The following is a 13,491-nucleotide window of genomic DNA, read 5'->3' as shown; positions in this document are numbered from 1 at the left end:
GGAACATTGATTATTTTCAAATATATGCATTTATAGTGTATATATAAACAACTATATATTTTTTAAATGACATACATGTACATTAATACGTTTTATTCGATAGAGTTCGACTACAGGGCGTTCATTATTTTTAAAAGGACAGAAATAAGGTGTCAGTGTGTTTCATTAGACTTTAACTTTGCCAGCTATAAAAAAAGCAGGCAATTTTTACTCAGGTTTTACCACAGATTTTTAATGACAGTCGATATGCATCTGCCACTGGCCAATGAATGACAGTTATCCCTGCCGTGCCATACCAAACCCACTCCACTCCACTCCCTTCTCACAGCCATCCACGCCCATTTAAGTTGCATTTTTCAAAAAGATTGTGAGCAGGACTTGAGCTGAGAGAGGGGGGTTTCATTACCCTTTAAATGCAAATGAGCTGCTGCTCCCGGCACAGGGGGCGGAGCTTCAAAAGCTTGTGTCCTTTTACCTCACACACACTGAACATTTCAAAAATGTTTTGTCTTTTATGATAAAACCGGAGTCAGACAATGATGGAGAGACTCAAGAAGAAGTGACAACATGTAGAAGCAACAGGACATTTCTGAATGGTTAGTTGATGAGTTTATGTAGATTATGTGTCTATCTTCTAGTCATTGATTAGCATATTCTGGCAGTGAGGCACACAGTGGCAGTTTGCTCAAGTTCATCACACACACGCACGCACGCACGCACGCACGCACGCACGCACGCACGCACACACACACACACACACACACACACACACACACACACACACACACACACACACACACACACACACAGCGGTTGAGAACAGCTGGCTCAGCAACTGTTATTCTGATGAAACGCTTCCAGAACATTCTTCTTGTTTGACAGCCCTTATGAATCAACAGTTCTGGGCACTTCAGAAAATGAAAAAATTATAGCTTGGTTCTGTCCGACTTACAACACAGGGAACTTATTGTAAGACAAATGAAGAAAAAAAAATGTTGGCATCCATTTTTTTTCCAGGCAGAGCATGTTTCTGACTTTAGAGACCGTATTACGGAGCCCCGCACATGACATACGGGGGGACACCGGCTGCGTCTGAAAGCTGTGAATGCTTCTTCTGCTGGCAGAGCTAGGAAGGCAACAAGGCACATCCAAATCCAATGATCGTGTCACTTCCTGTCTCCTGAGATTCCTTCACCCTGAATGATCAGCATAGATGTATTAGCCTGGCAAGCCAGACCCACATCAAGATGTTAGGTCAGGGAACTCTGGGATGGCTCAATCCGAGGGGCGGGATAAATGGATTTCTTTCAAATTCCCTTAGGATTGCGCAACAACCAACCAGAGCAACGAACGGTTGTGGCTGAGTGAGTCCCATGCGTTTTCCCACCAGCTTAGCTAGTTGATATACCGGTATTAAACTTTTGCCGTATCCGGTCGGCAAAACTCCGAACACATCTCTTTATTTTTTAAGAATGACTTCAGAGCCGTTCTTTGTTCTTTTCTCAAAGATAAGCTGAACTCCCAAGTCCCCCAGAGGTCAAAGCCCATTCGAAAGACGGCTGTCTTTGTTTTCAAGTAGCAGGGAATTCACGCTGAACCGTCACAACTCTGCCGTCATTATGTTAAGCCCGCCCACCGACTCTACACACGATGTGATTGGCCTGACTAGAGTTTGGTTTTTCCAGCTCGATAGCCAACGGAGATTTGCTAGACGACACTGGCTGCAAAATAAATCTACAACACGCTAGGGTGCGTCTAGATTTCTAGGCTATAGATGTATCCTTCACTGCCTTTGATATCCCACAATCCTGTGCTTCCCATTCTGTGACCGTTGAGCTAAAAAATAAAGATGGCGTCTGACTCTGAAAGTTGCAGTAATGATAATTTGCCCCCTTGTTTTAGTCAATCAAAACGAGCTAATTAGTTCAACATAGCAAAGATTTACTAAAACGAGAGACCAAACTATTAATTTGTGGCCATGATATTGCTATATTTGTGTCCACATGTCATGTGCGGGTTCCACATAAAAAAACTGAACAATTTACTTATAAGTTTGCTATATCTGAAACAAACTCTTTTGGAGATGTCATCAAAAAAGAAAAGAGAAAAAGGTTCATTAAGAGACTTCAAAATACAAAAATAATATTTTTACTGAAATATTTTTAGGTCTATACCCAAAATAGTTTTTTTGGGTAGGTTTATCTGAAACCTACCCAAGGTTTCAGTTTTTTTGTTCAGGTTTATCTGAGACAGACGAATGTTAATCTGTCAATGTTTTATTACATTGGTTGTTCATACATACCATTGAGGCCATAACATGGTATTGTCCAAGGAATAGTATTAAATAAGTCCTTATTTTTCAATAATCTTCCCCTGTAATCATAATTTGAGTGAAAAGGAATAAAAGCTGTTGATGTTTTACTGCTATAGTGTTCATTTCAGCTGGAAACTGCAGAAAATTGTGTGTACGTTTTTGCAGTTTTTGCAAAACAATTATGTGGAGGCATGTTTTTCCATTGAACCTAGATCAATTATTGTATTAGCTTAATAGTATAACCTTGTTCCATGGTAAAACATTACAGCAAATCGTTTTTTTCCCAATTTAATTTCCACAAAGATGTGGCAGGTGGACAGAAAGGTCTGGAAAGCTCCAGCTTTCCCCTCAAACATGGTTGGGAAATTCAACACGTATCTGATGAACAACACGGGGATTTACATGCCAGAGCCTGAGTTTTTCTACACGGGCAACAGGCCAGCCATTATAGTGTTGAGAGGTTTCATCAGCGTTTCATCTGTGCACCCAGTGCCCCTTAATCTACTTTCCATGGCGAGTCCATTCAGCATGTAGGCGGACTGTGGGAACACAGGAGACCACCAGTGGCTCACGACTGGGACACTCCACCGTACAGATGAATCAAATGTTTCATTGTAATCACAAGATAATAGGCACTGTCACTCAGTTGTCTATTATGAACGCCCACAACAACACATGAGACTTTAAGAGCAACTCAATAACATCAAAAAACATTTACCACGGTAAAATTGTGGCCCACCACTATCCAAAAAATGTGTCACAGTTAATGTGGACTTCGGTCTCGGGGTCTTCGCTCGTGTAATCTTCGCTTTGTAATCATAGTACTGCACAGTAGACTATTACCCAGAACCCCATGTGACAAAAAGTATAGATTCAGAAGAGGATTGTGAGGACTGAGGTCCATTTTGGACAAGGTCAAATAATCTGAGAGTTATCTTACACTCTTTACAGAAGATTCACAGATTATGGTTTTACAGGATTAAAAACACTTTTGACATTCTTTCACTTTGACGTGGTAAATTGTTCTTCCTTTGGGTTTTGTAGAACTGTCCTTTTTGTTGTGATTACACTATGGTTGAGAGAGTTCATGAGATTTCCCATGGAATTGGGCTAATTTTACACTGTTGTTGACAAGGTTGTTAGGTTGTGGGTTAAAGCGACCCACATACACTATGGGGCTGTAAAATAAAAATGTAAATTTTGAATATTCGTTGAATTTTTTAACAAAAAAAATGCACATTCGAATGCAAAAAATGTGCATCGTAATTGAAACTATCTATATTGTTAAAAGCGCTATATAAATGAAGGTGAGTAGAAGTGGATTGTTTCTGAATGGCAGTTTGCTATTTTGTTCATGTAGTTCATTACGCTGTCTGTTGAAGTGTGTTTTCTCAGGTTGCTGATGCACTTACACAGTTTTATGCACTAGTGTAACCTAAATTTCCTTGCACGCACATTAAAGGAAATTATATTTTATTTAAGAACAATTGTTTCAAAAGTTAATGTACTTTAAAAAGTGAATGTCATTTCATTTAATTAAGTGTGTGATGCTTGATTTGGTTTATTTTTGCTTATTGCGCTTCCTTGCGCCCTCTTGTGGGCATAGGAGACAATACAGTACTTTTTTCCTCTAACGTTAAAGGGATACTTCACCGCTGGAAAGATGAATGTGTATTTATATTGGGTCATTTATGTAGTAGAAATGTGAAATTATTTTAGAAGTTGGTGCCTTCTAGACTGAGAAAAGCCAGAAAATGTATTTTTGGCTCATGTGGATGAAAGACAACAACTCCCAGAATGCACTTGCTTCGCTGCCCTACGAGGCCACGCCTACCGGTTACAGAGGGCCGTAGCGGAAGAAATGATACAACCAGGCTACTAGTTGACTCGAAACTGAAAAAAATATTGTTTTATTGTGAGTCTCCGTGACGATTTAGTTGATGAATTAATTTAAATACTGATTGGATTTATATCCATTTTGAGAAAACCCCTATGGGCGGGTTGAAAACATGCGGGACTAACTCCTGCTACTGGCTGTAGTCTCTCGCCTCTGGCCAGAAAGCATCCGATGATGCTAAATGACGACTTTTGGGTCATCTGAGGGGTTTTTTCCAGACACACAATACAGAAATACCTCGTTTCAGGAGGACATGAGGGAGGGAAGCACGGTCATTCGAAAATACTACCGGGTTTCTACTGATACAAAGCTTACACTCTAAAAAATGCTGGGTTGTTTCAACCCAATTTTGGGTCAAATATGAACAAACCCCAACGTTGGGTTAAAAATTTAATTTAAAAATTTAACCCAACGGCTGGGTTTGTCCATATTTGACCCAAAATTGGGTTGAAACAACCCAGCATTTTTTAGAGTGTAATGCTAATCGGTGAAGTATCCCTTTCGCCTTTAGAATAAAATATAATTTGAATTTTGCTAATTGTGACAGCCCAACTATACACTCTCCCCCAACAAACCCAATTTTGAACGTGATTGTGCTAGTCTAGATTTGGCTGTGATTGAGCGGGTTTTGAATTATAATAGTAATTGGGCTGGTTTTGCTACGCAAACCTGTCAACCCTGGCCAGCATGCTATTGTTCTGGCTATTGTCATTGGGCATTTGCCTCTTAGTCACAGAAAGGGTACAGGAGACTGGCCTTGGGTCATTATTGGACAGAGCGACTAATGACTGAGACAAATCATTAAAGATGAATGTGGAGAATGTGCCCAGTCAACCTGACACTCCCCATTTCCAACCAATATAAGGAAGGACAAAAGATCTCATTAGAGATATGACAGGGAAACAGCATTTGACTTAAAAAGCCGAAGAATGTTGCTCTGTCTTATTTTGGGACATGAAAGGCAATTAATTGTTCTGAGAAAGACTTGAGTTTTATTAGTCTAAGCATGCCGGAGTAATCAGGGTCTGACTGAGCACAATTCCCTCAAACAAACAGTGGACAGTAAACATAGCTTTCTCGAAGTCAGAATGCGCATCTATGATTATCTTTACTCAATCAACTAAACAGGTTTAATTTTTTATAGAAAAGGTAAATACTCATTTTAAATCTACATTGTCAATTCATGCAGTTGTTATTTCTAAAATGAAATATTATGCACAAAACAAAAGCATTGTTTTTCCTTATTTTGTGTGTGTGTGTGTGTGTGTGTGTGTGTGTGTGTGTGTGTGTGTGTGTGTGTGTGTGTGTGTGTGTGTGTGTGTGTGTGTGTGTGTGTGTGTGTGTGTGTGTGTGTGTGTGTGTGTGTGTGTGTGTGTGTCCTCGGTGTCGTAGCAGCTGGCTGCAATCTGTCACACCGTAAAATTGCTTCACTTCTGCTAGAAAAATGTTTTTACTACTAAACTATTTAACAATTTACAATACAATAAGCATGACTCCAGTGATGGACAGTTTGACTAAATTCTTATATCGTGAATAATTATACATCACATTAATATTTATCACTTTTTTGCGGAAAATTTTACCCCAAATTCGTATATATTACATAACCATAAAGTAATGTTTATTTTTCACTAATATAGTGATTGAATTAGCTTCAGGATCCTGCAGTCTACACCACTACTGATACCAGTACAGTAATACTACGTTCACAATGTAAATATATTCGTCCAGTCAGTCCACACACGTCCAGATTAAGCTAATACCTGTTCCAGATTTCTGCTTCATCACTGAACGGGGGACATGACCAGACTCAGCTGTTTCTGTTCCTCACTTTAGTCATGCAGAAGTTTCCATCTTTCCATTAAAAAACAGCCATAACCTTTCACTAATTCTCAAAGTGTTGCACAGTCCAAAAGCATCCGTGCCAAAGCTTCAGCAGCTGCGGTGTGTTGCAAACTCAAACTTCATAATCGTGAGCTGGGCAACTGTTGTATCTCTGTTCATAATGATTCTGCAGAGCGATCACTCCAGTTGTCTGAGATGATATTCACTGACAAAGCTTTATTGTGCCGGGCGTCTTGTGTTGGGTATTGCACTGTGGCGTGATGTGTGCATTGGGGTGCGATGGGCGTGCTGGGTTAAATTGGATTGCGATGCGTTTGCTTCGGGTTGTGTATTAGGTTTGGGTTATGCTCAGGTGATGTTGTATTATGTTGGGGTTGGGGGTGTGGTGTGTTTGTTTTCAGGAGGGATGTGTCACAATACTCAATTAAAGGCAGGTGATTTGTTCCAGAAACAGTTTTTGTTATGCTGGTTAAAAGTCTCTTCACATCCTGGTAGCAATCACTAAGTTAACCCCTTAAGTGCCCCCCCACTTTTTTTTTTAATAGACATGAAAATGCACATTCCGAACTTAAATGGTTGTAATTCAAGAATGCGTTGGAATATAGATGTAAGATTGGTCTTGTTTTAAAGAAGACATTTGACATTTTTTGCAGTCATGTTTTTTTAAAACAGTTATTTACATATTTTGCTTTAGTGTGCCAATCAGAAATCAGGTAACAATATCCATACATCAATTTTGCCATTACTTGTAAAGATCTAGTGAGATTTCTGGAGTCCGGCACCAGATGGTATGATCCACTCAGAGGTCGGTTCTCACCATCATCGAGTTAGTCAAGGATCACATGAAGAAACTGAAGAAACTGAGACTAAATGTATAAGAACGGTGGTAACATCTCTTTAAGCTGCTTGGAGAAACATAACTTAAAAACGCTTTATCTCGTCTGATAGCATACATACAAGAAAGATATTTTGAAGAATGTCAGTAACCAAACAGTAGTCTGTACCCATTGACTTCCATAGTAGGAAAAAAAAATACTATGGAAGTCAATGGGTACAGACTACTGTTTGGTTACTGACATTCTTCAAAATATCTTTCTTTGTGTTCAGCAGAAGAAATAAATTAATACAGGTTTGAAACAACTTGAGGGTGAGTAAATGATGACAGAATTTTAATTTTAAAGTGAACTATCCCTTTAATGTTACAAGTGCAACTGTCCTAATCTAGCACATGTGGAGAAATCCTGATGGACAAGCAGGGCCGGATGTCTTTCAGTAAAGACTACAGTAAAACTACAGTAAAAACCTACGGGAAGAATATTACCATAAAAATCTAAACGTGTTTGCAAGTTCGGTTTACATTTGGTTTTCCTAATTGCACACGTACAATACTCATCTCTTGGATACTGACTGATTCTCGAACAGATATGCAAGTGCATAGATGCACTTGCCGGCCTCATGCATACAGACAGTGAGACTAATGAGACTAACCAACATCCCTTCAAATATAAGCTACAGATGTGTTTGTATTATGCAAAAATGAGACCAGTTCACAGCATAGTTTCAGTTTCAGCCACACATAAAAAGCAGGCCTCATTACGCAGGAGAGTGTTGTAAACCATGTAAACACATTGTCTACTGTTTTAAAAATCACAAAATAGGGCTAAAAATATACCCACACCTGAGGAGACCGACACAAACACACAACTAGGAGCCACCATTCTCACAAAAAGAAAGGAAAAGGGGCCTCTAGTGATCTATCTCTCATGTTACATGCACAGATGGCCGGTGTACATATTCCCTGATTTCTCCTGTTCCAGTGTAAACAAATGCCAACCGATGCTCTAGATACTCACAGATCTCCGTATAACAGAGGAGTCGATGAGAACCACAGGAAACTGCATGAATGGCAGGAAGGAAGACCTTTTGTGTGGCATTAAAGAGAAGCTACTAAGTCTAAAGTGTGTCTGCTATAGGCGTTCGAGAGATACAGACAAACACAACCACATAGAGAAAACCTTCTTTAACCTTTAACACATTTCTCATTAACCTATGTGCAGGCAAACTCATAACCTGTGAGCATGAATACTGAGTTACAGAGCTGAACTGAGGGAAATGCAGTCATGCAGCGCAAACAGGCTTTCAACACCAGAGCCCACTGCGATCTTACCACCGGAGTCGAGCTTCACACACGCGTGAGGATGATGGACAGAACGAGGCTCAACTCAAACTCTGTGTAGGCCTACGTGTCAGTACGCATAATGCATTCTCGTATTAAATATGGGCAATAATAAGTGAAGCAGTGAGACAGATCCTCGTCAGGCTCTCTAATATATCCCCTCGTTTCCTGTCCTTGGTAAACTCCTCTGTGTACCTAACCTTAACCCCACAGAACTGATCCTTTTTCGGGGTAAACTGAGAAAATACTGGCAAACTGCTGAAGAATCCCAAGCAGCCGATGCGCTGATCAAAACAGACACATCTATAGCAGAGAAGAAGCTTGGAAACGCTGGAAACCAAGTCAAATGTAACCCGCAATTTATTTAAAAACAAACATATCGAGAAAAGCTTTGCGAGTTGTTCTGGTACAACATCAGGTCTGCTCTGCACACATTTAATTTTATTTTTTTGCATATTATAAAATATTTATTTTATTTTTTTAAGAAGAGAGAATAAATAGGTATGTTTGCATGCACTACTTTTCATAAACCTGAATGTATCCAATTCTATTCTGAACCTTAAACTTTGCAATCCAATTCACATTTTCATTTAGCCTACATGCCTACAAGCTAACAAATACATCAGAAGAGCTTTTATTTCATATTCAGTATCTTCCACTGACCAGTTTGTAAGTCATAAACATTATGCACGTTCATAAGAAATAAAATGTACATAAACAGAGGTTGTATAATAAGAGGGCTCTGGTGAACAACACACGTATCACACTGCAAGGTATTTTTAAATCTGATTTAGAAAACAGTCATATTCAAGCTTAGTTTTTGTCTTATTGATCAGATTATTTCAGGTCTACACACTGTAAAAACAAAATTTGTTGGTTTAACTTAAAAAAGCAAGTTAAATGCCTTAAAATTTTGAGTTCGTTGTAACTAAAAATTTGAGTTAATACAATGAAGAAGAATGGTTTAATAAACAGAAACTCAAAATAGTATGTTATCTTCACACAGTTATCGAAGTTGATTTGACAAGATAAAAAGTTGTGATAACAAATCAAAAAAATTTTTACAGTGCACCATTCCTTTCAATCTGATTGAAATTTCATTTAGATCAAGCTCAATTGGGTTGACTGAGGTGTTCATATGAAGGCTTTTCAATCACATTGATTAATCAATCTGATTACTAACTGATTATTTGTGCGCATGTATTGATTAAAAGATCTAGGAAACCTGTGAAACACGAACAGAAATGCACACACACACTGTAAAAAATTTTTACAATCATGTTAGCATTTTAAGTTGTGCTAAATAATCGCAGCAATTTTTTTTACAGTGCACTCAATCGCACATGAGCAGTGATTTGAGAAGAACGCTGAAGTGTATCAGACACCACTTTCACCCTGGAAATGACCCGTGTGAGCCATTGTGCTGATAGCAGCAGCCTGGCAAACACCCAGAGATCGAGCGCCATTCACATACATTATTCAGCAAGAATCAACAAAATCCACATCACACTAGAAATAAATATGAAAAGCCTTACAGACATACACACCAACAGAAGGAAAACAGACGAGCCTGATCACAGGTGCGAGACATGTTCATGGATGCTGTAAACAGGTGTCTTCCACCACACACAAGAAAACTCACACTTGTTCGTTTGACACAACTGTTTAAACACCCTGTCAAACAAACAAACACACACACACACACAAAATCCCTGTGTGTCCTATTTAGCCAGTGACCCCCCTCACACTCAGACTCTAAGTAAATCATTCAGCCTTTTCGTTAATCGCAAACTCTTTTCAGTCTCACTGGTGTCTGCAAGGCAACACATCGTTTCTTTCCATCTTACCTCGAGACTGAATTAACAACTGGACTTTAAGGAGGTTGTTGTTTGACGTTAAACATAAGACAAAAACTATTTTACGAGATGACAATTTTGTCTGAATTTGTATGATGTGATTAGTACAGCAACATGCGGTTTTACTGTAAAAAGGCTACACCGAACCGCACACCTAAACGGAAGCATATGAATGACATTATTCAAATGTATGAATTAGCCACCAATTTGCCAAAACGTAAAATAGTTGCCATGAGGTGTGTTCGCTTGTCCTTACATTTCTTGTTGTTGAGCCCTGTTAGTGCCCCATCATGACAGATGTTTTACAGCCTTAGACCATAGCATCCCATCTTTAATTGTACCAGGCAGAATACAGATCTGAGAGAAAGCTTTAAAGAACACGGGTAACACTTTACTATAGTGTCCTTCTGACATTACTGTAGTAATAACGATAAATGATGCATAATTACATGCAACTAACCCTAAACCAACCCCTAATCCTAACCCTATAGAAAGTAGTTAATTATTATTAATTCAGTTCTTAAATGTATAATTACACGGTAACACGGACAACTTCAAATAAAGGGTAACACTGTATTTTAAGGTGGCGTAGTCACATTGTACTAATTCAAATAAGTACTGATTAATATTAATTCACTACTTATTATAGTATAATTATGTACTTAGAGTTTAAATTATTGATTGGGTTTGGTTTAGGGTTAGTTCATTGTAATTATGCATACTATAAGTAGGCTACATGTAGTAAAGTGTAACCTTAAAATAAAGTGTTACTAAATAAAGTGAACCGAACACGGGAAAAAGCTGAAGTGACCAACCTGACTTGAAAACTATAAGTTAAAAGGCTAACTTGTATGCATAATAAATGCATTTATTATAAAAGTCTTCCAGCACATACTACGTAATATGTGTATCTATTCAGTACAGATTTCCTTCAAGGCTGTGGTTTAGACAAAACAGCATCAACTACAATGTTCAAAATAAGGCTCAGTGCTTTAGAGATCAGATGATCTGAAGAACCTAATGGTTATTATTGTTGTAATAAAACAAAAATAACTTTTCAATCTCCGAATAACCACATAATCAACTCAAGAACCATGTAGGGCCAAACATGATTCTTAGCCTAATTGGGTTCTTTGCTGTTCTTTAAAGTGCTAAAAAAGAACCACTGAAGAACCTTTACTTTTAAGAGTGGACTTTGTGGTCTTGCTCTTTGAATTCTTTCAGTGTGAAAGCCATTGTCCATTGGTGACTTGTCGCATCACGTTGGGTATTGTTAACTTGTGTGTAAGAAAAGCACCAGCTTCTTCAAGAACAAGCCTCCCCCACACACACACACTCACACACACACACGAATCGGGACGCTTAGAATCACCCTTCCGACATACACTTGCTAACACTTCACCATTCAGAGAGAGAGAGAGGAATATTTCTTTATGAACTATTAGACAATTTCATGCATCCTTTCATGCGTTTACAGAGGAGATAGAAGTAACATAAATGAACGCGGCACAGGTGCAGGATGAACGGAATATATGAAGGGGTCCGGGGCGCATAAATAAGCGGAGACTCACGATCTCGAATAATCGCAGCGATCCCAAAGAATTAATTCTACTCACATTGTTTTATCCGAGGGCTGGAGCTGCCGGTGCAAGGCGAGGGAGAATCCGAAGAGGCTTCCCGGGTGACCATTCTTCCTAAGGACGTTTTGCGTGTCCAGGTTAAATGCACTTGTAGAAGTCAATACGAGCAACGAAAAGATGCACAGGTTCAGAGAGAGCCCCTCCTCAAAGAGCTCCATTACCTGCAATTAATGCTCGTATGAATATAGCCCTTGTTTGCTGTAGTTCCCGCTGCACTGAGAGGACCGAGTCTGTAATCCGCACTGCACTGCGCTCAATGAGAGAGAGAGAGAGAGAGAGAGAGAGAGAGAGAGAGAGAGAGAGAGAGAGAGAGAGAGAGAGAGAGAGAGAGAGAGAGAGAGAGACCCATGGCCCCTCCTCTCACTACTGTCCCCTCAGAGCCCTACGTCACTATTGAGCGATGGACGCGTCTCAGCCGGACTCTCCCGCACACGGCTTGATTTTTTTATTTTATTTTTTATAAGGGAGAGTTCATTCATAAGCGAAATCTGCGCATTTAGCTCCACAATACTTGTTTCAATTCAACTTAATTAGCTTACATCTATAAATATTACGAAATTAATTTACGAAATTAAAAATATAATATAAATGCAATGTGTTCTCTATTCCTCGTGCATAAAACATGAACTTTTGTCTTGATATACAATGAAATATTTTAGGAACAGGATTGAACACATATCACAGAGACCACAGATCATGACAGTGGATAAAAAACATAAATCATATCGGAACTTCTGCATGCTTGATGTAAAAATTACAATCCATGCAATGCCACTGAGTCAGAAACGGCTTGTGTCTTGGCACCCTGCCCCATAGCCCATAGATCATGGACAATACTGGAGATGGAGATGGAGATGCTCTCACTGGAGAGCAAGCAGAAGCCATACTTGAAAGCGCTGCACATCTTGATGTTGCTGTCGGCCCCTTGACAGCCTCCCTGACCAGTTTCTCATTATCTTCTCATCAATTTTGTCCTGATTGATGTGTCATAAGTTGTTAATGACTGTATTTACTGTCTAATGCCTTGGAATTTGTTTTGTGGTCTCACCTGAGCGATACCCTTCAACGATGAGATCCTGCATGCTCCGTGAAGCTCTTTGTGGCCCTTAACTCTTATAACATGCAACCAAGATGTTAGAAAAATATTTTAGGAACAGCTGAGATTTATTTGGAGTCAATTTTTGCATTAGGTTATTTTAAGTGGTTTATATATATATATATATATATAGGCCTATATATATATATATTTTTTTTTTTTTTATGTGTCATTTTGGTTTTCAGTGACATTGCATCAAAGATGCAACAATTCTGATATTATTTATTTATTTATTTTTACATCACAAAACACTGCTGTTTTAATAGAGGTGTTATATCTAATGTCATTAAAGTTTGAAATTGGAGCACAATGTCTAGGGTGCCATTTTTGACAGGGATAGTTTATCATAAAATCATCTCGTAGTATAATTTTTTTTCATGACTTAAATCTGTAAAATCTGCACTTTTTATAAGTTTACGATTTAGTTTGATATTTAAAAAAAAATACTTTTTTTTTACAATGTATTATGTTTAAGTTTAGCCTATGTCATAATTCTGATGAAAAGATCTTGATGCGACACAAACGCCTTCATTAGGCTAAATTCAACGAATCCATTTACTGCGGTTTTTGGCCACAAGAAGTCTAGTCGATTAGGCTAATGCGAGCATTCTCGATTTGTGCATCTTATCACGCGCTTAAATAATGCAGAGCTGTGTTAGTCTCCCGC

At 38.7% G+C, this 13,491-nt stretch overlaps 1 protein-coding gene across 2 annotated transcripts in view; it reads right to left on the bottom strand.

The window, feature by feature from the left end:
* The window catches only part of itga6a (integrin, alpha 6a), a 39,059-nt gene extending 27,066 nt beyond the window's left edge, over positions 1-11,993 (bottom strand). Inside the window, exon 1 of one of the 2 annotated variants that reach the window (XM_079619813.1) lies at positions 11,705-11,993. In XM_079619813.1, the coding sequence (XP_079475939.1) occupies positions 11,705-11,886 (182 nt within the window). In that variant the 5' untranslated portion in view covers positions 11,887-11,993. The remainder of the gene's footprint in view (positions 1-11,704) is intronic. The other variant, XM_079619812.1, reaches the window with a different exon arrangement.
* Between the last annotated feature and the right edge of the window lie 1,498 nt (positions 11,994-13,491).

The sequence above is a fragment of the Phoxinus phoxinus genome (genome assembly GCF_949152265.1).
Source record: "Phoxinus phoxinus genome assembly, chromosome: 7".
Lineage (NCBI taxonomy): Eukaryota > Metazoa > Chordata > Actinopteri > Cypriniformes > Leuciscidae > Phoxinus > Phoxinus phoxinus.
This window is presented reverse-complemented; position numbering and strand designations above follow the sequence as displayed.